The sequence below is a fragment of the Erpetoichthys calabaricus genome, chromosome 12, assembly GCF_900747795.2.
Source record: "Erpetoichthys calabaricus chromosome 12, fErpCal1.3, whole genome shotgun sequence".
NCBI classification, from domain to species: Eukaryota; Metazoa; Chordata; class Cladistia; order Polypteriformes; family Polypteridae; genus Erpetoichthys; species Erpetoichthys calabaricus.
The window spans coordinates 40,056,776-40,083,792 of NC_041405.2; the positions used below are offsets into that span (position 1 = coordinate 40,056,776).

At 37.2% G+C, this 27,017-nt stretch overlaps 2 protein-coding genes across 2 annotated transcripts in view; both read left to right on the plus strand.

Moving 5' to 3' along the window:
- chm (CHM Rab escort protein) overlaps positions 1–27,017 on the plus strand; it is a 201,925-nt gene that overhangs the window by 156,697 nt on the left and 18,211 nt on the right. The window contains exon 12 of the mRNA XM_051935363.1: positions 16,892–16,988. Coding sequence (XP_051791323.1) covers positions 16,892–16,988 — 97 coding nt within the window. The remainder of the gene's footprint in view (positions 1–16,891; positions 16,989–27,017) is intronic.
- Positions 1–27,017, plus strand: part of tmlhe (trimethyllysine hydroxylase, epsilon) — a 294,616-nt gene that overhangs the window by 67,769 nt on the left and 199,830 nt on the right. The gene's annotated exons all lie outside the window — the stretch shown is intronic.

The following is a 27,017-nucleotide window of genomic DNA, read 5'->3' on the forward strand; positions in this document are numbered from 1 at the left end:
CAAGGATCAGTGTGAATATTACAGTATATGAAATCAAATGGGTTAGCCCAAGATTTGTGTCAGCTATATCCTGCACTTGTTTTGACCAGCAGCAGAATTGTTTCGCTCCTTGTATTGTAGTGAGAAGTCCAGCAAAATAACACCTTTTATTGACTAACTAAAAAGATTGCAATGTGCAATCTTTCGAGGCATCTCAGGCCCCTTCTTCAGGCAAGATGTAATACAGAAACTGGAATTTCCCGTGTTTATATAGACACTAGGACAGATACAGCATTGGAAAATCTTCAAGTGAGACATCTTGAATGTAAAAAATTAATAGACCTCTCCAGGCTAAGATTCATATAGCAAGAGAGGAGAACAATGTATAGTCAATATCTATTGATAAGATAACTGTCCAACAAAGTCTTTTGAAATTTCTGATGGGTTTTTCAATGCAATGTGGATCTGTAGTCAGGTTGTCTGTGTCATTCTGAGAGATGCAAACAATCCTCATATCTGGCCATAAAACTCATGTCTCTATTTAAATCATGTTGTAACATGTTAAATTTTACCATGAGTTTAACTTCTTGCTGTGTTCTGAATTTGCCTATAAGCACTGTGACCTTAAAATCCTTCTCACATCGTCCACGGCTATTGAAGTGAGCTGCTATAGGAACATCTCTGTTGCCATTTTTAATGTGGAACCTGTGTAAGTTCATTCTTTGGCGGAGTGTTTGTCCAGTTTCTCCCACATAGAGTACAGTGTCGGGACATTTTATACAGAGAATTAGGTAGACCATATTAGATGATCTGCAGGAAAATTATCCCTTTATGTGATGTTCTAGTCAGCAGTGTAGTATAACTTCACAATCTGTATCATACATGTTAGGACACGTTTTACATCTGCAGGCAGGGAGATGTGCCATTTTCTGTTGGTTCACATAGGGAGCTTCGAAAAATTAGTTGCTGCAAGTTTGGTGGTTGTCTGTATGCCAGGAGGAGTAGTTCTGGAAATGTATTTTTCAGCATTTCGTCATTATTTAGCATTGGCACAAGTTCTTTTATAATTTTTCGAAGTGCTTCATGATGTGGGTTATAGGTGACGACAAGGGGAATGTGGTTCTTATCTTTGTTTTTATATTCCAGAAGGTTGTCTCTGGGTATGACAGTAGTTTGAATGTCTGTTGTTTTGGGGGCATAACCTTGACTGATGAAATCTTGTCTAAGCTCCTGCAGTTTATTATCCTGGTCTGTCTGGTCTGAGCAAGTGCAATTGTAACGTATTGCTTGGCTGAAAATAATAGAGCGCCTTAAATACTTTGGGTAGAAGCTAGAACTTCTCAGGTAGGTCCATCTGTCCATTGGTTTGTGAAAAACAGAAGTTACAAGGGTGTTATCTTTCAGTTGAATAACAGTGTCAAGGAAGCTGACTTCTGTTTTTGAGTAATTAAGCTTCAGCTTTATGTTGGGGTTGAAAGAATAATACTCATTATGAAAATGGAGGAGGTCCTTCTCACTGGAAGTCCAGGTTATGAAGATGTCATCTATGTAATGGAGATACAGTACTGGTTTTAAGATGCATGTTGACATAAAATCTTCTTCCAATTTTGCCATAAATAGGTTTGCATAGTGAGGTGCAAACCGACAGCCCATTGCAGTCCCCATTTGTTGCAAGTAGAAGTCTTGTCCAAATGAGAATAAATTGGTGTGTCAGAGTGAATTTTATCATTTGCATAACTGACGCTGTGGGGAAATCATGTTGTTTAAGGTACGTTTCACATGCCAGTATGCCATTATCATGGGGGATGTTTTTGTAAAGTGCTTCAACATCCGTTGTGGCCAGTAAGGTTCCCTCAGGTAAGGGGCCTATAGCAGACAGTTTTTTTTTTTAAGAAATCAGTGGTGTCCTGGAAGTAGCTGGTTGCATGTGCTGCAACACTTTTGTCCTGCCAAAAGTGTAGTGAATGCAATCACCGTTTGCTTGTCCTTCTCCACTTCAAGTCCATCTGGAAGAACACCGAACACAGCTATTAATGGGTTAGGAGGGATTGTGACCCCAAGGCTGTCTGAAAGGCACTTAAAAATTTTGGTCCAAAATGATGTTAGTTTGGTGCAGGCCCAAAACATGTGACCCAGTGAGACAGGAGCTTGGTTGCAGCGTTCGCACGTTGGATCTTGCCCTGGAAACATTTTGGACAGTTTTAAGTGAGATAGATGAGCTCGATATATAATTTTTAGTTGAATAATTTTATGCTTTGCGCAAATGGAGCTCGAGTGATTTCTCTGCTTTGCTACCTTCCACTCCTTTTCTGATATATTAAGAGATCTTCTTCCCAATGTCCTCTTGGGTCTTTGAAAGGTAGGGACTCTAATAAGATTTTATATAATGCGGAAATGGTGTTTAATTCCTCGAAATAGAGCAGTATTTTTTCCAGCATGGTGGAGGGTACGAGGTGAGGAAAATTGGGCAGTTTTTGTTTAACAAAATTTCTAATTTGAAGATAGTGAAAGAAATGTGTAGATGGGAGGTTGAATTTGGAACGTAATTGTTCAAAAGATGCAAATATGTTGTCTATATAAAGATCTCTGAGCATTTTAATCCCAAAACTTTTCCAGGTATTAAAAACTGGATATGTTTGCGAGGGTTGAAAGAGGTGGTTCTCTTGCAGAGGTGCCACGGATAAAAGATTTTCCATCTTAAAATTCTTTCTAAGTTGGTTCCATATTCTGAGTGAGTAAAGCACAATTGGGTTATTAGTATATTTGCGATAACTTGCATTTATTGGAGCGCAGAGCAGGGAGTATAAAGAAGAATTTTGCTGGTGAATATATAACATTAAACAAGCGTTGGAAATTGGAAGATAGCTGTCGGCCTTTAATAAATCCAGTTTGATCCTGTGATATTACCGAGGGCAGCACTTTCTCCATCCTTCTAGCTAGAATTTTTGAGAGTATCTTAACATCATTATTCAGGAGTGAAATGGGTCTGTATGGTGCACATTGTAATAAGTCCTTATTTTGTTTAGGAAAGACGGTGATTAAGGCTTGACGAAATGTTTGAGGTAGTATTTGGTTGTCTCTAGCTTCTGTAAATGCTGCCAATAAGAGGGGAGCTAGCTGAGTGGAGAATTTCTTATAAAATTCTACGGGGTAACCATCAGGGCCTGCTGATTTCCTGCTTTTAAGTGACTTTATAGCATATAGTAACTCTGTTAGCGTCAGAGGTTTATCCAGTTCCTCAGCACTTAGAGCATCTATTTGTGGTGTTTGTAATGTATCCAGAAATGCATTAGATTGTGTGTTGTCTTCTTTGAACTTAGTAGAATATAAGGATTTATAATAATCTCTAAATGCGTGCATTATATTTTTATGGTCAATGATTTCTTCTCCATTCGTGTTGGTGATTACTGGTATTGCATTGCGAACTTCTTGTTTGTGAATTTGTTGAGCTAAAAGCTTATTAGCTTTCTCTCCGTGTTCATAGTAATGATGTCTTGACTTATAAATAAGTTGTTCAGTTTTTTTAGTTGTTAAGATGTTGAGTTCTGTATGCAGGGCCTGCCTTTTCCTGTGAAGAGCTTCACTTGGACGCCTGGCTTGTTCTTCATCTATTCTAGTAATTTCACTTCTTAGCTCTGACAGTTTCTTGGTTTCTAATTTATTTCTGTGGGAAATATATGAAATAATCTGTCCTCTTAAGAAGGCCTTTAGAGTTTCCCAGAGTGTTCCTGCAGAAACCTCTGTGGGCGTGTTTGTCTCTAGGAAGAAGCTGATTTGTTTGGATATAAATTCTGTGCAGTTCTCGTCTGCTAATAGAAGAGGGTTAAGACGCCATCTACGAGGTGAGTGTGAGGGGCTTAATGATTTTAGCTCCAATACTAGAGGGGCATGGTCGGAGATAACAATTGTGTCGTATTTGCACGATTTAATCGTAGGCAGGAAATTATCTATAAAAAAATAATCAATTCTTGAGTAGCTATGATGCACTGGTGAGTAGAACGAATATGATTTTGAGTTTGGGTTAAGAAACCTCCAGGGGTGTGATAAGTTGTGGTCAGTTAAAAACTGTGTAATTGTCTTTGCAGTGTTAGATGTCGTCGCAGTGTTAATTAATGGATATTTCACAACGCCCTCACGGACCCCCGCCGTATCCTTTTGCGGACCTCCTTCGGTCCGTGGACCACAGTTTGAAAACCGCTGCTCTAGAGCATATCTCCACCTCTCCAGTGTCTCCTCGACCTGCTCCCTACTCTTGCTACAGATCACAATGTCATCAGCAAACTTCACAGTCCTCAGGGACTTCTGTATAATCTCGTCTGTCAACCTGTTCATTACCATTGCAAATAATAAAGGGCTCAGAGCCGATCCCTGATGTAATCCCACCTCCATGTTGAATACATCCTTCACTCCTACCGCAGACATCACCATTGTCACACTTCCCTCGTACATATCCTGTACAACTCTTATGTACTTCTCTGCTACTGCAGACTTCCTCATACAGTACCACAACTCCTCTCGAGGCACCCTGTCATATGCTTACTGCAGATCCACAAAAACGCAGTGCAACTCCTTTTGACCTTCTCTATTCATGTCCATCAACACCCTCAGAGCAAACTGGTGTACTTTCTTGGCATGAAACCATACTGGTGCTCACTAATCATCACCTTCCTTCTTAACCTAGCTTCCACTACTCTTTCCCATAACTTCATCCTGTAGCTCATCAATTTTATCCCCCTGCAGTTACTACAGCTCTGTACTAATGTTCTAATTATGTCATGTTGATGCATGGTCTTTTTTCAATGTACACAAAAATGTATTATCAAAAATGAACTAAAGTACTACATTAATATTGTATTCTCGAATTTGGTTTTAGACCCCACCAATTAGTTTATCTATTAGACCATCATCAGTTTGATCTTCAGGGTTATTCTTCAATATATTCTTCAGTGTCATACACATTTAGACAACAACAGCCAATGATCCATGTATAGAACTGCATTAACCTTTGTCATGCTTGGACCAATAAGCAAGTGTTCTTGTTAGTATAGATGTGGTTTAGTCCTAAACTATGTTCACACACTTCATTCTTTAGGCTAATAATAAGGAGCATTTTCACAAACTCAGGTATTCCAGGAAGTAAGGTGTTATTTTTTGTAAGGAGCCATATAGATTAATAGTGAGCATCATACTGTGATATTCCTCTTCTGCTCTTTCTGTGACTTCATAAGGCAAGAAGGTTACATAGGTTCCTTTCAGCAATGTTCTGTTTTGTAGGTATTGGAAAAATTGTGTGAATGGGAAGTTAAATTTGAAGCGTAATTTTTCAATTGTTGAAAAGACATTACCTATTTACAGTAGTGTTTTAATCCTAGCCATTTTCCAAACTTTAAATACTGTGTAGCTTTGAGAGAGTACACAAAGGTGATTGTCATGTAGAAGTGCAACACATATTCATCAATTTGTGTCAATGTCCATGTCTTTATAGCTTGTGGATTTGCCGTCCAGTAATAGAATTGAAAGTTAGGTAGTACCATGGCACCTTCTGCTTTAGGTCTTTGTAGTTTTCTTTTGAATGTGTGGATATCCTGAATTCCAAATAAACAAGGTGATAATTGAGTCTTAATTTCATAAAGAATGATGGTTAATATATGGGGATGCTCTGAAATAGAAAAAGAAGTTTGGGAATGTTGTTCACCTTGACAGTGATAATTCTTCCTGCTGATTTGAGACGGAGGGTTTGACCATCTGTTCACATCTTGTTTAATTTTTTCCAAGCTGATGGCAAATATGTGTTGAAGAAGATATTTATATTTCCTTGAGATGTTTACCCTTAGGTACTTAAACTGATTTGATAAAATAAATGGGTAGATGTCGAGTCTAGTATTGTGTGTTAGAGAGTTCACTGGAAAAAGCACACTTTAAATCAAATTAATTTTGAGTCCAGGTATCTTTTGAAATTCTGCTATTGCATTAAGGACTACTGGTAAAGAAGTTTGTGGGTTTGATATAAAGGTCAAATCCCGTTACAGCAAATACCAAAGTAACCAAATTTTCAGTGTAACGAACACTTTCCGTAAGCCCAGACAAACATTTATACAACATCATGTTAAACAAATTTTGTCTTAACAAAATGTAAATTTTCAGTGTAACATTTTTGGGCCAAAACTTCCAACCAAAGATAATAATGAGATGCAAAAAAATTCTTACTTCTTTGCCTACACTTTTTATGCCAAGTCTCAGCAACCCTGCAATAGGCTGTATCATAAAAACAGTTGTCTGTTGAAAAAGTCATGGGCAGTCTCAGTGAGAGTATAGGCGTGACATCATACATATAGTGTTTATCTTACCAAATGCTTACCAAACAACTGCGTGGGTAGTTGTGTAGTGTGTGGATACTGTACTGAACTTCTGGGGCTTCTTAGTGGTTCTCAAAGTTTTTTTGAGATGAACCAAAAAAAAAAAGTAAGAAACACTGTCAGTTGGCACTGAAAGAAAAATTAACAATCCTGGAAAAAGCTGATTCCGAGCAAAAAAAAAATTAGAATTGCGTTTGTGTTACGATTTAAAAAAAAAAAAAGTTACATGCAATGTCTCATTTTCATTCTGTATTTTCATACCTCTTATTTATATTTTTAAAAAGTTATATCCAACATCTTGTTTTCATTCTGTGTTCATTCCTGTATTTTCTAGCGTCTCGTTTTCAACGTTACATCCAACATGGTGTTGTCATTCTGTGTTCATGCCTGTATTTCTATTAAAAAAGTTACCTCTAACATCTCATTTTTATTCTGTATTTTCGTACATGTATTTCTTAAAAAAAAAAAAAAAAAAGTAATTTTCAAATAAAATATATTTTTTTTGCCATTCAAGAAATGTTGTTTTTTTATATACAGGTATTGTCAATCTTGGGTCACAAAGAGTTGCACGAAAGACAGGAAGGTGAGTCCAGGTTTGCAAGGAAAAAATACGGGTACTTTATTACTGTATAGAGAAGGCAGGTACCATCTTAAGACTTCATTCAAAATAGAAGCTGTTACAAGCCACAGGAAAGGGGCAGTCGTCCTGCTTTAGCTCCTATCTTCAGATCAGAAAAACACAAGGTGCTTTGAATCACCAATGTGGCAGACGCTGTTCCTGCAGAGGACAACAAAGTACTTTGCCTTTGGTTTGCTGCTTACCAGACGCAGCAAAGTAGCTATGAAGCTGTCCTTCCGCCACTGCCATTAGACGTGGCAAATCGCAGCCAACCTCAGTCACAATAGTACATGTGTTTTCTCCATATTATTTATAATGAAATTTACGTTACAATAAAATATTTTTATGGTCCTTTGAGTTCTATAGCTGCCACCGCACTTTGCGTGAGATTACATGCCCGTGTCGATCAAACACTGGAAGCTGTGCAGTTTACTTGTGACTTTAGTCTGTAAGAAGATAATTAAATAAATCAAGGTAAACAGGTAAATAACATTTGATGTGGCATTTATATAAGTAACATATAAATGTTATATATACAAAGACCATCACAAAAGATAATCACAAACAGAACTTGCACGATACCTTGGTGACCTCGGCATGCCTTGCTCATCCTCATCTCAGTTCACCTCTGTTATAGCATGTCTTTATTTGAAAACAGCAGTGTCAGATCAGGGGTAGCATGAACGCAACTGAGAGAATAAAACTGAATAAAAAAAACGCTAACCTTTACAGGTACTATACATTTACACTTACTGTTACAGACTCAAATCAAATATATGACTTTTTTGTTAACAGTAACAATAAGAGCAGCTCACTACTCAAAACGTTAATTCTGGGATGCGGCCAGGATCAAACCACGACCTCTTGATTATGAGTCAGCAGTTCTTACCGCTCTACCACCAAAGCAGTCATGTCAGCGTCGTACCCTAACCCAATTTCTTTTTCTTTGGTTATATTCTTGAATAAAAGAGCACTTGTTGTGTTATACATGTACCTTTTGTGAAAGTGTTTTATTTGATATTTGGACTTCAGTCTTCACACATTATACACTTCATGTCAAAATTTTGTTGTTAGTACTAAAATATGAAAGAAGTTTGTGTTTTAGGTATGTATTCAACATTTCTTGCATTTCTCGCATTTCCTGTCATCCTATACTTACATAGATCGTTGTAGACACGGAACACACATGAAATGCATGTGTTCCAAATAACGATATATTATTTACCCTATACAACTCCAGGCACCTCACATAGAGGTAAACAAGGCTTGACCTGGGAGAAATTTTTGCCCGAGTTGAGCTCCGTCGGCACAGGGTATGGGACAGCAGTCTGTTTGCTGCTTGTGCTGATCGACACATTTATAAAACAAAAGATGCTGATGCAGAGGTGCGAAGAAATTTGAGATGGACCGGGATTACAAGTTTTTTCGTAGGCTTCAGGGATTCTAGTATTAAGTAGTTCACTAGCTAAACAGAGGTAAGGAATGCCCCGAGCCTGGCGTGTGAGTGAGGAGGGCCTCGGCCCGCTACGTGTGTATTGGATTCACACAAATAAATCAGTACCGCAATTGAACTATGATACAGAGCGCAATGAGAGAAGTTGCAAAATCAACCGGAATGTTCAAGCAAATTATAGAAAAAAAAACAGATCTAAATCCGCTAAGTAGTTCTCTCGTGTAAAGTGGACAGACATACACAGACAGACAGTCAGACTCTGGATTTTATATGTATATAGAGATGAGCCATTTGATGACTCAAAATGAATCCAGATAACACCTCAGTTTATTTTTTTGTAGGCCATCTTAGTAATGTTTTCCCAAACTTCATTCCTTCCACTGCGCAAGCAAAAAAGGCTATGAGCCCAATCATACTTTGCATGGGCTAAACTTGTCTCAAAGTTTGGGATATGTGACATTTCATAATTTAAAAAAAAAAAAAAAAGTAACAAACTACTGCTAACTTCCAGGTCACTGCTGTTTTCTCTTCATAACAGAGTGTTCTTCCTGATTTGCACACAAGGCCTTTCCTTTCAACTCAGTCCAGTTTCTGCACTTTTTTTAAAGCTTATGATTTCAATTATTGACTGACATTGCCTGTTTTAATTTAATTGCGGGGAAATTACTACCTAATCAACTTTAATTAAGCAGAAGGACTATTCTGATTATTTTGTCCCTCCCAGGTTACTGCCAGTGGTCCTGTACTGCCTCATGACGGTCAAAGCCACATATAGTGAAACACTTATACAACCTCTGGACCTAGTTTTCATCAGGTTGTTATTAATTTTTACTTACCTGGTGTTCTGTTCATTTTTCAACTGTCCCTGCATTTTAATTCAATTTATCCTGATGCCTTGTTAGCATGCTTTTACTGTTTGCAGTGTCAGAGATGGGATTGAGGCTTGTGTGATCTAAAAAATTGACTTATTGTATTATCTTGTGTGACTTTTTACAGGTGATTTGGAGTGGGGTGGGTGAATGAATGTGGTTTTATTGCTATATTTTATTTGAAACTGAGATTATGGGGGGGGTGATCAACGGGATTGTTATGGGGAACCTTAGCGTCTGTGTACTTGAAAGACTGGAGAATGTACAGTGCTGCAACCGTGTTATTTTTCATCACTTTTCTATGCTCTACTTTCTTATTATTTCTACTTTTATTCCAATGACTAGCCTAACAGTTGCATCCTGGTATGCACGGGACCTTGGATCTTGTATTAAAAGATAAACCATCCTTGATTTCCTTTGGGTATAATGAAAAAGATAATGCCTTTTTACAATAATTTAACATCTTAGTAAGGATGTCCCACACCTAATTAATAAGCATCATTGTGTGCTGGCTTCCTCCTCCACAAACTCTGTCAAATGTGTTGTGATCATTGTGGTGCAATGTAACTTACAGTTTAAAGCCATTGATTAGGGTTCCCATTCCTTGGGCAGATTTTGCTATATTCTTGCTGAGATTGGTGGTTTTAAATAAAAACTTTGGCTGGGGCTAACAACCCACTCAATCATGTTGGGTATCTTAGACTAATTCACTTTAAAGACTTTTTTCTTTGACACAAGTGTTTTTTTTTATTCCTCTTTTAGATAAATTCTACCCTTCTTTATGTCATTGCTTACCATATTCCTCCCAGGCTCTCTGTAAATCTGACACAGACTAAAATTTTGTCAATTTCTTTCATTTTATTGACCCCTCCTTCAAAGAATATTCTTTTTACACCTTGTGGTATTAATCCCAGTCTAGATTAGATTACATTTTCACCTCTCAATCACTCTCTCCAGGCTGTTCTAAAATCCACTATTAAGTTTAATGCTTTCAGTTACTACAAATGCATTCAGTCCACTCTAGTTCTTTCTGTTACATCCCTGTAGTCCTAACGGGCACTTTAACTCATCTGCACACCAGAGTGTTGATTTATCTTTATATGTTAGTACCATGAATGACTCTACCTTTGCTGAGTTAGCTATTAAATGCACCATTTCACTATTTCTTACTCCATCTGTCAAGCTTGGCAAAATAGGAATGAAATAGGTGAAGTAGAGGGACACTTACCATTTTTAGAGTATGCATGCCTTCTTGTGTTCAGTTCTGAACATGAATTTGTAATACTTTTCTATTAGGCAAAACTTAAATTACATTCTTTTGCAAATTCTGAGTTTGAAATTCGACCCACATGGGATATACAGAATTTTTGTTATATATACCTGCTCCAGTTTTTAACAGGTGCATAAAATAATATGTACAGAAGACCTGTTACTTTTAAACCTGGCACTGTCATAGCATGTCACCTTTGCCAGAAGTCAGTATATGAAATTACTGCTCTGCTAGATCTACCCTGGTCAATTGTAAATGGTATTATTGAAAATTGGAAGCATCTAGAAGCAGCAACAGCTCAGCCACAAAGTGGTAGCCCACTCAGACTCATAAAGTGGGGCCATAAAGTACTGAATTGCGTAGTGCCTAAAGTCACCTATCATCTGTTGTATCATTTACAGAAGTTCCAAATTGCCTTCTGAACCAACATCAGCACAAGAACTGTGAGTCAGGAGCTTCATTAAATGGATTCGTATGGCTGAGTAGTTGCACACAAACCTAAGGTCACTATGCGCTGTTCTAAGTATTGACTAGGGTATACACACCACCTATTGACTCTGGAATAGCAGAAATTTGCTCACTGTGTAATGAATTACCCCTTCACTATCTTGGCAGTTTTATGGACAAATCTGGGTTTGTGGATTCCAGGAGAAGGCAAACTTCCTAACTGTATGGTGCCTGCTATAAAGTTTCCTAGAGGAGGAATAATGGTCTGGGAGTTTTTTTAGGGTTTGGATTAAGACCCTTGATTCCAATTAATGCTACATTTATTGCTACAGCGTTCAAAGAAATTTAAGTCAATTGTGTTCTTTCGTCTTTGTGGTAACAGTTTAGGGAACAGCCTTTTCTGTTCCAGCATGGTTGTGCCCCTGTGCACAAAGCCAGGGCTTGATGAGTTTGATGTGGAGCAACTCGACAGGCATGCACAGAGCCCTTATCTCAACTCTACTGATCTGCTTTGGGATGAATTAGAACATCAATCATTCAACATCATTTGTTTATCTTCTTGCGTTCCCTCATTCTTCTCCTCTGATCACGTGTTAGCTCGTCTTGTTTATTTATGTTGTTCATTTTTCTTGTGTTTTAGCAAGTGTGTGATGTAGACACAATATTGTACATTATTTTGCCACATATCACATTTTGCAATTTTACTTTTCAGTAGGATGAAAATTCAGTAGATCCAGAGAATATTTAGTTTTTTCTTCTTTCATATCAGAACAGCACTGGTACCCTCTCATTGCATGACTGACTGTGTGTGTTTGTTTGCATGCTTGTGTATGAGGAGTCAAAGAGAGGTAGCCCCTCCCACCCCCAAACCCCCCCCATACAAACTATAGTTGTAGCTTCATTTGTTCAGATTTTCTAAAATTATTCAGGTTCAGGCAATGAGTGTGATGCAAATAATTCAAAAGTCCAAGTATCTTCATTTTAAAATCTTAATAAAAAAATAAATCGCGCAAAAATAAAGACAAAAATGATACTATAAATAAAATATTTAGGCGAAGTGGTGGGTCTGGGACTAAGGATCTATACAGTGTTCCAAATACCAAAAAAAATTAATATTCTTTTAAAAGAGGTTTCTGTTTAATGCTTACATGTATAGTTCCATTTCTTTATGTTCCTTCCTTATACTTACGTTGGATTCATCACAGCATATGGTCAGAAAACTGTATGCCATTGTTTTATTTGAAAGGAAATCTAACAGTTCACGCTTCTGAGAGACTATGTTCCTAACTGGCTAATTAAAATTATGTTGTTATAAGTATAGCTGAGAAAGTTTTATTACATGTTAGCTTACAGGGATAAAAAAGTAACTATATGAAACTTGTATTCATTCAAATTAAGCAAACACTTGGTGTTTGGAATCATCTTGAGGATTTGATCGATTGCCCAAAGGTTGCAGGCATCACCTACTACCAAAACAGTGTCTCCTGGTTCAAAATTTCTTATTGGTATATGCTGTTCTTGAATTACTGGGAAGTACTGTTCAGACCATCTTTCCTTCAATAGCAGCAAATGATTTGATGTGAGTGCTTCTAAATTGTTTGAGCCATCTGGTGGACTTCATTAAGTTTTAAGATCAGAATCTTTTTTTATGCCTCTAATTTGTCTTCCACATATGCCACTTGATGAGTGGCGGGTAGTGATGGATTGAAAATCCATTTAATTCTTTTATCATGGTATTCCTAATTTTTTCCTTAATCACGGTTTTTAACTACTTCACATAGCTTTTTTTTTTTCCTTCTCCAGCATATGTGAACATTTGTGTAGAACTTCAGGAAATTTAGCTACTTCAAGCATAGCTTTTGTTAGATCTGCCTCAGACTCTGGGTATTCCTTTTTGTAAGATAGGTCCAATTTAAAGATTTAACTGTTCTTTTTTACTTAGGCATTTTTCATTATCATTAAGTTATTTTTTTCTGGATTTACTTGTAGTTGATTGAGGCAGACAAGGTCACTTTTTACCATCTTATCTATTCTGATTGCTACAGTAGTGGCTGTGAGGTGTAGTCTTAGGCAGGGTTTATACTTGCACGATTACTTTATGTAAATCTGAAGGATTCCATCAGGTGGCACACCCATTCTAGCTATCATCGGGTGCAAGGCAGAAACGGTCCCTGGACGGGGCATCAGCTCATTGCATGGTCAATATAAGTACACACATACATCGGCGTCATTTTAGCATTCCCAATTCCCTTGTCTGTATGTCCTTGGAAGGAAACCAAAGCACACTGTGGAAATCCACCAGGTAAAAGAGCAGACTCCATACTACGAGGCTGCAGTCCTACCTCTCCGATACCGTGTCACCCCCACATGTGTAATTATTAACAGTATTAATTATTTAAATATAGTTAACAATTTATCTATAAAATGTAACATATATTCTTTAAAATATTTCATCATGAAGGAAGCTCAAATAATGAGTTTAAGTCGAACTTTCTGCTTTAATCACAAAATAGATCTTTTGTTCTTCGCTGTGTCCCTGTTTTTTTTTTCTCTGTGGCTCAAATAAGCTTCTGTACATTCTGATGCTGTTGCAAAGATGCAAAAAAAAAAAAAACCCTCTCCCCTTTGGTTAGGCAAAGTCCTCCCTTGAAACATGCACCTTGAAAACCTCTTGCCAGTTGTATTGTTTATTCTTCTTTTGCAACTGACTAGTCATCTACAAAGAAATTGTGAAGCACAGTGTTAACTGCTTCATCAGGAGCTGTTTCTCTTGCATTCTCGGCTGTTCTTCACAAAGCAAAAAAAGCACATCTGAGTGAAGATGTAGCATCAAAAAGGTTAACTCTCATTTTAAATTCTTCCTAGTCTTTACAAAGCACAAACAGCAAAGAAGATTGGTGTCTTCCTCTGATATCTTTTCTAGGTAGAACACTGATTTAGATTATGACCTTTCAGCAATTGTTCATGAACGCTAGAATCCCTGAAGCCTATGAAAAAAACTCATAATCCCAGGCCACCTTAAATTCCTTCGCACCTCTCCATTAGCATGTTTTGTTTAGCAAATGTGTCGATCACAGCAAGCAGCCTGCTGTCCAATCCCAGCTCAAGGGTATTTATCTTCGTGGTGCCTGGAGTTGTATAGGGTAAGTAATATATCGTTATTTGGATTACATACATTTCATGCGTGTTCCATGTCTACAATGATCTGTGTAAGTATAGGATGAAAGGAAATGTGAGGCAAGAAATGCTGAAGCATACCTAAAGTAGAAGCTTTTTCCATGTTATACTAATAATGACGTGAAGTGTATAACGTGTGAAGACTTTAGTCAAATATCAAATAAACAATTTAAATGTTGCTGTCAGTGAGTTAAAAACCCAAGCTTAAATGTCAGTTGACAGAAAGTTGATATGTATTTTTGGATGGTGCAGAGGCAGGAACTGCTGCCTTATAACCAAAAGGTTCCGGGTTCAACACCAGGTGCTTCGCGTTTTGAGTGGTGAGCTGCTGTTATTATTATTTTATTACTATAATGCAATAAAAACATACATTTAATTTGAGTCTGTAACACCCAGTGTAAATTTTGGCTACTTGTAAAAGTTAGCGCTTGTTTTTTTATTATTCAGTTTTATTCTGTCTGTGATGTTCACGTGGTACAACGAACTTGCCTCTCCCTCTCTAAGTTGATAACGTTTATCTCCATTCTTTTCAAAGATACAATGTCCCATGACTGCTATCAGACTATCATGTGGTATTTGCACTTTGACAACAAAGACACCCGTGCAGGATGTGTGCTATGATTTCGGGCATCTGGCAACCTTTTGTTGAGAGCTGTGTTTTGAGTTACAACCCAAGGGCAAAGACTTTCCGAATATGTGTTCATAAAGCTTATGGAGCCATTTCTGGACAAAAGCAAAACCGTAACAACAGACAGCTTCTTCACAGCACTTTCACTGGCTAATAGACTGCTGCAATCGCAACGCAACTCTGCTTGGCACCATAAGTGAAATGGGACTTCCACCTGCAGCTATAGTAACTTTAGTACGCAAGCAATTCACCACAATAGTATTTAGATCTGGCAGTGCAATGCTGAGAGTGTATACAGATCATTGTAGGCACGGAACACACATGAAAAGCATGTATTCCAAATAACAATATATTATTTGCCCTATACAATTCCAGGGACCTCACACGCAGATAAATACACTTGAGCTGGGAGACCTTTTCGCCCGAGTTGAGCTGCTTGTGCACATTCACAAAACAAAAGACGCTGATAGAGAGGTGCGAAGGAATTTAAGGTGGCCCGAAATTACAAGTTTTTTCGTAGGCTTCAGGTATTCTAGTGTTACAAGAAGTTCCTTGGTAATTGGCTGTACAATCAAAAACAACTCTGATCTTACTTTTCTTTGGATGATACATTTAATGATAAGGAAAATACTACACCCTACCATTGTTGTGGTTCAGGTTTCTTTTGTATACTTTGACAGCATAACCCTTCTCTATTATGTCACTTATTAAATCTTTATAGTCTTTGTGAAAACCTGAATTTTATGCAGATTACTTTTTAGGCTAATAGCACACTGTTCTATAATACAGCGATTGTTAGGCATCATCCTTAATAGGCAAATTTATACAGCAATTTCTACCTGTCAGTCTTGCATATTCTGAGTCTGTATGCATGTACTTGATGTCTTCTTGTGACATTTCTTCTGTCTCCTCACAGTTTTGTGGTGAAAATTTTGTATTGTACTGCTGAAACAATATCTTCTCTGTTTTTATAAATGGAGCATGATTAATTGTATATTTTGCAGCTCACTGTCTGTGAAATTTACTTAATGTTCATATTTTTTCCTTGTGTATCTCTCTTATGGTTCCTAAGTTACCTTGTTTTTTTAAATTAGTTAAAACAGTTGAAGAGGTTTAGCCACTTGATACATGGAGCAAATGTTTTACAGGAGCATCTTTTTGTTAGATTTTTTGTAAATGAAAACTATTTTCTCAGTACACCAATCCTGATATACTGTCCCTACCTTCAATGAAATATTAATGGTCATGTTAACCAAGATAACCCTACATTATCTAAAGCATTCATTCATTTCTGGCCAGACTTTATCCACCCTGGCTAGTTTTGGCACTTCAGAGTTTTTGAACTATTGCGAGTTTATTCTCTGAAATGTATCTAGTGCTGCCAGATGCTTACTTCTGTGCCCTTTCTTCTGAGAAGGGTATAGTGTTCCTACTACCTCAGTGTGATATCCTTTGTATTAGTCAATTAAATTAAATGTTTATACTTGATCCTGAATTAGGATATAAAGATTATTGAATATGTAGCATTTCTGTCTGTCATATCCAGCGATCTATGTTTAAATTGTGATTTTGTTCATGAAAACTGTGGAGATTGTGTTTTTTCCAGTGTTCCTCAATCCCAAAGACATGCATGCCAAGTTGATTGGTGACTGTATATTTCCCTTGAATCAGTTACTATGAGTCTCATATGTTCAAGTGTGCACTTCAGCAGACATAAAACACACCCAGGCTTTGTTCTTGCTGTTTTCTTAATGCTAGTGCTGATGCAGTTATATTACATTTAAATAAGTTTATCAAGTATTTCTTACTTAATTACTTAAAGAAGCAAATTGACAATGCAGAATGGACACAAAATATTGAAAATTGCATGCTTCCTTATTATTTCAAACCAATTGAATTAAAGAGAGTGAAATGCTTTGTTCACTATGTTCATCTGTGAGTGTATGATTTAATGGGTAAACCCATCTCTGTATACAATATATTTCTGCATTGTTTCATAGTGATAAGCAGAACACATAAAGTGTAACCTGCTTATACTGTTTATGAACCAAATGACTCACTCTTGGTCAATGTTTTTACATTGAATTTTATAGATTTCACTTGTTACTGTACCTCCTTTGAAAAATGGACAACCTGCAGTCCGTATTATTGAGCTCTGTTCCTCTTCAATGACCTGCATGCAAGGAACCTGTAAGTAGAATAATTTGGATCAATACCAATTGATTTTTCTATTTATTATACACCAGTGTGTATACTGCCTTTTGGATGTTCACATTTACAAAATTGATTAATTAGAATTTTAAGGAAGATTATCAACTACTTGCACACCTGTTCGCAGGTGTATTTGGGACAACCACATTTATGATGTGATTGCTACTGAAATTAATGAGGTATATACTTTTATAATCCTTGATTGTCTGAAAACTTAAACCAGTTTCGGAATGCCTGTGGTGAAGCATTTTAAGGTCCAATGCTGTAGGTAGTTTTTTGTGCTCTGTGGACCCATGCTCTGGAAAGGAGCTGGACAGACGTGGGGTGTATGGTTTGGTGGTGAACTGATTGTTTAATTTGGTCAGCTGCCCAGTATTGGCACTGCACAGATTGCAATTAGGGCCCAGCGTCCACAGGAGTTTAAGTGGAGAGCCTGATCAGAATGAGAGAAAAACGTAAAACAATAAAAGCAAAGATGAGGAAGGCAGAATTGGGGAGTCTGAGCCAACATGGTGATGGGAAGCAAGTAGTTGGTGTCCCCATGGATGAGTGAGCGATTGACATTCCAAGGGCAGATCATCCCCCGCTGAGCACTAGAAGAGTGGATTACAGATGTGGACAAATGTGCTGGTATTCCTCCAAGAAAAAAGCTGAATCTGCAGTTCTCTTAAATAACTTTCAGTTGACAAAAGTAATTGCCACCCATCATTGTTTATTCTGTGTTTAACAAAAATCAGACATTTCTTTAGAGTATAGATTCAACAGAAAATTTCAAATAATAACTCAAATGAAAATGGCATGAACAAAAATGATATAACCCTTAACCTGGTAATTTGTTGCACAACATTTAGGGGAAATAACTGCAAACAAGCGATTACTGTGGCTCTCAATGCAACTTCTGCACTTTTCAACAGGTACTTTAGCCCATCCTTCCAGAGCAAACTTCTCCAGCTGTGTCAGGATTGAGGGGTGCTTTCTCTAGTCCTCATGTTTCAGTTTTTCCCATATATGTTCGATAGGATTCAAATCAGGGATCATAATAGGCCACTTCAGAATAGTCCATTGTTTTGTTCTTAGGCATTCTTGGGTGCTTTTTGCTGTGAGTTTTGGGTCATTATCCTGTTGGATGTCCTGTGACTGAGACAGAGCTTTCTGATATTGGGCAGTACTTTCACTCCAGAATGTCTTGAATAGTCTTGATTTTATTCTTCCCTGCACAGATTCAAGGCACCCTTTGCTGGACATGGCAAAGCAGCCATAAAACATAACTGACCCTTCTCCATATTTCGCAATAGGTACAGTACAGTTGAAGTCAGACATTTACATACACTTAAGGCTAAATTCTTCAAAACTCAATTTATAACCCCTCAACAGATTTTATACTAACAAACTATAAATTTGGCATATTGTTTAAGACATCTACTTTGTACAGGGCAAAAGGATTTTTTTCCAGCAATGTTCACAGATTATTTCACTTTTTATTGGCTAAATCACAATTCTAGTGGGTCACAAGTTTACATAAACTTTGTTAATATTTGATAGCATTTCCTTTTATATTTTTTAATTTCAGCCAAACATTTTGGGTAGACTTCCACAAGCTTCTTACAATAAGTTGTTGGAAATTTGGCCCATTCCACCATGTAGAACTGGATGCTACTGGGACAGGTTCGTAGGTTTCCTTGCTTGCACACACTTTTTCAGTTCTGCCCAAAAATCAGGTCTTTGTGATTGCCACTCTAATACCTTGACCTTGTTGCCCTTAAGCCATTTTGCCTCAACATTGGAGGTATGCTTGGGATTATTGCCCATTTTGGAAGACCCATTTGCAACTGAGCTTCATCTTCCTTGCTGAGCTCTTGAGATTTTGGTTCAGTATATCTACATAGTTTTCCTTTCTCATGATGCCATGTATTTTGTGAAGTGCATCAGTTTCTCCTACAGCAAAGCACTCCCACAACATGATGCTTTCACCACCATGCTTGATGATCGGGATGATGCTCTTATGTTTGGAGCAAAAAAGATGAGGCTTGCAAGCCAAACAGTGGTCATTATGGCCAAACAGTTCAACCCTGGATTCATCAGACCAGAGGACATTTCTCCAGAGGGTAATATCTTTGTCCCCATGTGCCATTGCAAACAGTCTGACTTTTTTATGGCAGCTTTGGAGGAATGGCTTATTCCTTGCTGAGCAGCCTTTCATATTATGTTGATACAAGACTTGTTTTATTGTGGCTATAGATACTTGTCTACCTGTTTCCTCTAGCATCTTCACAAAGTTCTTTGCTACTGTTCTGGGATTGATTTGGACTTTTCATGCCAAAGTACATTCTTCTCTAGGAGACAGAATGTGTCTCCTTCCAGAGCAGTATGTTGGCAGTGTGGTCCCATGGTGTTTATAGTTGCATGTTATTGCTTGTACAGATGAACGTGTAACCTTCAGCTGTTTGGAAATTGTTCACAAGGAGGAATAAGATTTGTGGAGATCCACAATTTTTTTTCTGAGGTTTTTGCTGATTTCTTTTAATTTTCCCAATATAGATAGATAGATAGATATGTAAAGCAAAGAGGCAGTGAGAATGATTATCGGCTTTAACATACAGTACATCCACATGTTGACTCAAGTTAGTCTAATTGTCTAATAACCTAAAGGCTTGACATAATTTTCTGGAATGTTCTAAGCTGTTTATAGGCACAGTTAACAAAGTGTATGTAAACTTGTGACCCACTGGAATTGCGGTATAGTCAATAAAAAGTAAAATAATCTGTCTGTGAACATTGTTGGAAAAAAATACTTTTGCCCTGCACAATGTAGGAGTCTTAAACGATGCACCAAATTTGTATTATGTTAGTATAAAAATCTGTGGAGTGGTTTTTAAGTGAGTTTTAAAGAATTCATATTTATTTATGTAAATTTCTGACTCAAACTATATGGTGTTCCTTTGTTTGCTTCATTTTTTAATCTGTGGACATAGAACTGATGTGACTTGTGAAAAAGCTATAGTTGTATCTCATCTGTCTAAAGGACAGTCTCCTAAAAGCATTATGGCTTGTCAATACATATTGTAGCAACCTCTAGTCTGGCTTTTTATGTTTTCTGTCAACCATGGAGTCAACTATCACTCAAAAAGCAACAGACGGTGCAATCAGACACTGATGGACCTTCACATTGGGGTTTAGCTTGTATATCTGAGGAAGTTGTCCTTGGCTTTTTGTCTGCTATTCTCACCATCCTTCTGCCAGTCTAGGGTCAATTTTCTTACTGCGGCTGCATCCAGGGAGGTTGGCTACAATCCTTAAACTTCTTAATATTTACAAATGTTTTAACAAGAACATCAAGCTGCTTGGATGTGGACTTTATAGCCTTTGTCTTTAACATGCTTTTCTAGAATTTTCTTTCTGATCATCTCAGAGAACTCTTTCCTTTGTTTTCTGTGGTCCATGTTCAGTATGGGACACACGATGATACCAAACAGCAGAAGTGTCTGCTTTTCTCCATTTAAAATAGGCTGAGTGACTGATTGCACGATTGGAGACATATGTAATACTAATTAAAGAAAACAGTTAGTTTGAAAAGTCATTCTAATCTAATTATTTATGATCTTTTTAAGGGGTACCAACAAATGTGTCCAAACCATTTTAGAATATCTTTATAGAATAAGCAATACTTTATCTCTTTTCTTTGCTTTACTTGATGACCTATCAAAGGCATGCAGGTATACTTGGGGCAATTGCTTTTCATGTAATCACTTTTCAGGAGGCATATAGCACTTTTTCAAAGAGCTGTAAAGGTACCAACAAATTTGTCCAAACCTGTATATATGACCTGTTTACAGTGTTTAATGGATGGAGTATTGCACTTTTAGAACACTGTTTTAAATAAAAATAGTTGAGCACTTTGCACCACCTTTTGCTTGTTCGTATGTTCTGAATTGCTCTGGTCCATCTCACTCCATGTCACTTGATGGGTTCAAGAGCCACCCCCGCAATCCTGTTCAAGAATAAGTGGGTTAGAAAATGACTGAAATAACAGTGTCAATTTTAAATTTAATATAATATATTTAATATATATTAATATAGAAAAACGAGGACACCTTTGTATGCCAGAGTTTAACAGTGGTCATTTAATTTAAGACCAATAGTGAAAACTACATGCATGTTTTGTTTATTGGCTTGTTGTGATTATGTTGAAAATGGTTATAATTGTTTTTGTTTGCTTGTCTGTGAGTGCAAATTCAATTCCAGTTGTGTTCACAAACATGCTGTATTTTTTAAAGGATTTTCTTGCTAAATATTTTTGAGTTTCATATTTATTTATGCAGTAATAATAGTAATATATGTCATTATATGTCGGATACACCAAGTTGTACCTGATAATTGTAAAGTTTTCAGGAAACTGATAAATCTGGTTTTTTTATATTTAGTTTTGGCATTTCATCCACAATCAAACAGTGTTTTATACCATTTGTTTGTTTACATATTTGACACAGATTCAGTTATTATAGAGACATGTGAAGTGCAAAAAAAGGAAGAAAGATAAAAAAATCCAACCAATATGTCGCAATTGCTTCATATGCTCTGCAATGTCATAGAAAATAAAAGAAAACATGTTTGTTGCTCATGGACAGGCACAGGTTTGAATCGTTTCCTTGAAAAATAAATAATTTGATGTGAAAAATGTAATTTGATGTTATTGCTTTATATGTAATGCAAACCCTTCATTGAAGCCAGTTTCAAAAGGTCTTTTTGCCATCTCCTTTTTACTAACCCAGGGGTGGGCAAATTCATTCCTGGAGGGCCGCAGTGGCTGCGGGTTTTTGTTCCAACCCAGTTGCTTAATTAGAAAACAATCCTTGCCAATAATTACATTTCATGGCTTGTTAGTGCTTTAACTCTGCTATGTCAAGTCATTCTCATATTCTAGATTTTTTTTTCCATTCTAAGGATATCATCCAAATACTTTGAAGTGTAAAACAGATGGGTAATTCTCAGTCCTTCACTTTTTTCTCTTCTCTTTCCTTCCAAGTATTTAATTAAACCAAATAGTGCACGATAAATACACGCAGGTGTAAAGGGTAACAAGCAAAATGGATAACTGCTGGTTTCTTTTGTCATTTGCATCTTATTGCTAATAAGGAGCAATTAAAAACCAAGAACGCAGCTGTTTAAGACTTAAATAAGCAATAAGGGTTAATAATCTTAACGAGGGAGATAACTAAAATGAAGCAGAAGTGTTTCTAGAGCAATAAGTGCTTCTTATTAAGCAATTGGGTTGGAACAAAAACCTGCAGCCACTGCGGCCCTCCAGGAATGAATTTTCCCACCCCTGTACTAACCCAATGCAATAAGGCTGTAATTGCTTAAACTCCCTCCTTTTTGAATGCACTTTTTATCTTCATGTTCCTTCTAGCATTAGTGCTCACTGGCTTGCGCCACCTGCTGCTGTTAAAGTTTAACATCTGCTGATCTGCAAACACCCCTTCCCTCACAACTTGCTTTTGCTCTGTGGTGGTTGAAAATGCAGTAAAACCCATCTTATGGGGGCGGTTGGTGGTAGCTAGAAAGAGTGCTATATAAATGTAATGAATTATTATTGTTATTATATTATTACTATCTAATCTGTTTTTGTCAACCAAAATGAAGGTTTAAGAGCAAACATTGTTTTAACACTAGAATCCCTGAAGCCTACACAAAAAGTTGTAATCCCGGCCCATCTTAACACTAGAATCCCTGAAGCCTATGAAAAAACTCGTAATTCCAGGCCAACCTAAATTCTCAGTTACAGTCTTTTGTTTTTCAAATGTGTCGATCAACATAAGCAGCTTGCCATCACATCCCCCCACCACCGCAGCTCAACTCGGGCAAATCATTTTCCCAGTTCAAGTCTTGTTTATCTGGGTATTTTGAGTAGTGAGCTGTTAATAATAATAATAATAATAATAATACACTTTATTTATATAGCACCTTTCCCATGCTCAATACATGTTGTTGTTGTTGTTATTATTAGAATTATATAATAAGAAACATACATTTGATTTGAGTCTGTAACACCTGTTGTAAATTACTACTCAAAACGGAAAATGCTGTAAAGACCTGGGATCGATCCTACAACCTCTTGATTTAGAGGCAGTCATTCTTAACTCTACACCAGATTTGTAATTGGTATTTGGGCTTTGGTTTTTATATATTGGCAGCAACATGTAAATTGAGTGATTTTCTTTTTTCTTCGGTTATATTCTTGAATAAGGCATACTTGTTTTGTTACACCTTTTGTGAAACTGTTCATTTGATATTTGGACTTAAGTCTTCACACAATCATTTTTACTATTACATCAAAAAAAATTCTGTTTTAGTTATATGTTCAACATTTCTTGCCATACATTTCCTATCATCCTACATTTATCCAGATCGTTGTAGACACGGAACACACATGAAATGCATGTATTCCAAATAACGATATATTATTTATCCTGTACAACTACAGGCACCTCACACCCATATAAGCAGACATGAGCTGCATCAGGGTGGGGAATGGGATAGTAGGCTGCTTGTGTCGATTGATACACTTGCAAAACAAAAGACGTTGATGGAGAGGTGTGAAGGAATTTATGGTGGGCTGGGGTTATGACTTTTTTCATAGGCTTCAAGGATTCTAGTGTTAATTAAGTTTCAAACACAGACGACATGCCGCAGCAAAACCACTACATTCCGCCAGCCTGGTTGACTTCAGCACGTAGTACATGCTCTGTTCAATTTGAAAGTAAGTCTGTCAGTTTTTGCTTCTAGCTGGGAAACTATGTTCCTAACTGGCCAATTAACAACCTATTAGATAGATAGATAGATAGATAGATAGATAGATAGATAGATAGATAGATAGATAGATAGATAGATAGATAGATAGATAGATAGATACTTTATTAATCCCAATGGGAAATTCACATTCTTCAGCAGCAGCATACTGATACAATAAATAATATTAAATTAAAGAATGATAATAATACAGGTGAAAAAAACAGACAATAACTATGTATAATGTTAAATATTAACGTTTACCCCCCCTGGTGGAATTAAAGAGTCGCATAGTTTGGGGGAGGAACGATCTCCTCAATCTGTCTGTGGAGCAGGACAGTGACAGCAGTCTGTCGCTGAAGCTGCTCTTCTGTCTGGAGATGACATTATTTAGTGGATGCAGTGGATTCTCCATAATTGATAGGAGCCTGCTGAGCGCCCTTCGCTCTGCCACAGATGTTAAACTGTCCAGCTCCATGCCAACAATAGAGCCTGCCTTCCTCACCAGTTTGTCCAGGCGTGAGGCGTCTTTCCTCTTAATGCTGCCTCCCCAGCACACCACTGCGTAGAAGAGGGCGCTCGCCACAACTGTTTGATAGAACATCTGCAGCATCTTATTGCAGATGTTGAAGGAAGCCAGCCTTCTAAGGAAGTATAACCGGCTTTGTCCTTTCTTGCACAGCGCATCAGTATTGGCAGTCCAGTCTAATTTATCATCCAGCTGCACTCCCAGATATTTATAGGTCTGCACCATCTGCACACAGTCACCTTTGATGATCACTGGGTCTATGAGGGGTCTGGGCCTCCTAAAATCCACCACCAGCTCCTTGGTTTTGCTGGTGTTCAGGTGTAGGTGGTTTGAGTCGGACCATTTAACAAAGTCATTGATTAGGTCCCTATACTCCTCCTCCAGCCCATTCCTGACACAGCCCACGATAGCAGTGTCATCAGCGAACTTTTGCACATGGCAGGACTCCGAGTTTATTATTTTTATTTTTATTATTTATTATTGCAGAAATAAGCTGTAAAAGTTAAATTACATGTCACCTTGCAATGGGTAAAAGATTATAAGTTTTGTGTAGTTACAGTATTTAGATAAATGATATATTGTATTCAAATTAAGTAAACACTTATGTGAATCTTAACGTTAACTTTCTATGACTGGGTCTTAAATTGAGTTCAAAAGTGAGCCTATATCATGCACATCCCCTCCCACCACACACACTTACAGATTAATAGCATTTCTACTTTTTTCTGTATTTAAACTATGTGATGCTAAATAACTAGTGTTCTTTTCAAATTGTGAATTTTAACATTAACCTTCACTATCTAAGAATGACTCTTAAGCAGAAAGGTATTTCAATTTGAGCCAAAAATAATCTTAAACTTTAAAAATGGATGCAGTTTGACTGAAAAACAGATATTTAATATTTCTTATTTTAATTATTTGCTGTTTCTTTCTGCAGACACAGGTTATTCACATTTCTGTGTAGTATGCTGATTTTGGTCATAACAAACTTTTTCCGACTGTACATTTGGTGTCTGGAATTGTCTTAAAGACTCAACCTATCAATCTACTATCAAAACAGTTCAATTTTTTCTGTAGGTGTAAGCTGTTTTTCATGTTCTTGAAGTATTGACTAGCATTCTTTAGACTATCTTTTTCATAACAAACAGGACATATATTGAACTTGCTGACAGTATCTGATTGTATGTTACCTACTGCAGCCTACAACAATTATAGTCTACATTATATTGTAACCAATAAAACTAGGCAATAATCAGTGCGGATTGATTATGCTGATATTTTACATTCATTTGGGTTCAAGGTTAAGATAGATTTATGTTCTAATTCTTAAATGATGCTTTCTGTGACAATATGTAATGTAAAACATCTAACTAAATAACCCTATCATGCTATCCTCTATAATCCATGACCATGTTACGTATTTAATGTAGTAGTAGTAAATATTGCAATAGTCTTTCTTGTCGTTGTTCAAGAAAATACAGTTGTGCTTGAAAGTTTGTGAACCCTTTAGAATTTCTGCATAAATATGACCTAAAACATCATCAGATTTTCACTCAAGTCAGGACTTTGACTTGGCCATTCCAAAACTTTAACTTTATTCTTCTTTAACCATTCTTTGGTAGAACGACTTGTGTGTTTAGGGTCGCTGTCTTGCTGCATGACCCACCTTCTCTTGAGATTCAGTTCATGGACAGATGTCCTGACATTTTCCTTTAGAATTCTCCGATATAATTCAGAATTCATTGTTTCATCAATGAAGGCAAGCCGTCCTGGCCCAGATGCAGCAAAACAGGCCCAAACCATGATATTACCACCACCATGTTTCACAGATGGGATAAGGTTCTTATGCTGGAATGCAGTGTTTTCCTTTCTCCAAACATAATGCTTTTCATTTAAACCAAAAAGTTCTATTTTGGCCTCATCTGTCCACAAAACATTCTTCCAATAGCCTTCTGGTTTGTCCACGTGATCTTTAGCAAACTGCAGACGAGCAGCAATGTTTTTTTTGGAGAGCACTGGCTTTCTCCTTGCAACCCTGCCATGCACACCATTGTTGTTCAGTGTTCTCCCGATGGTGGACTCATGAACATGAACATTAGCCAATGTGAGAGAGGCCTTCAGTTGCTTAGAAGTTACCCTGGGGTCCTTTGTGACCTCGCCGACTATTACATGCCTTGCTCTTGGAGTGGTCTTTGTTGGTCGACCACTCCTGGGGAGGGTAACAATGGTCTTGAATTTCCTCCATTTGTACACAATCTGTCTGACTGTGGATTGGTGGAGTCCAAACTCTTTAGAGATGGTTTTGTAACCTTTTCCAGCCCGATGAGCATCAACAACTCTTTTTCTGAGGTCCTCAGAAATCTCCTTTGTTCGTGCCATGATACACTTCCACAAACGTGTTGTAAAGAGCAGACTTTGATAGATCCCTGTTCTTTAAATAGCACAGGGTGCCCACTCACACCTGATTGTCATCCCATTGATTGAAAACACCTGACTCTAATTTCACCTTCAAACTAACTGCTAATCCTAGAGGTTCACATACTTTTGCCACTCACAAATATGTAATATTCTATCATTTTCCTCAATAAATAAATGACCAAGTATAATATTTTTGTCTCATTTGTTTAACTGGTTTCTCTTTATCTACTTTTAGGACTTGAGTGAAAATCTGATGATGTTTTAGGTCATATACA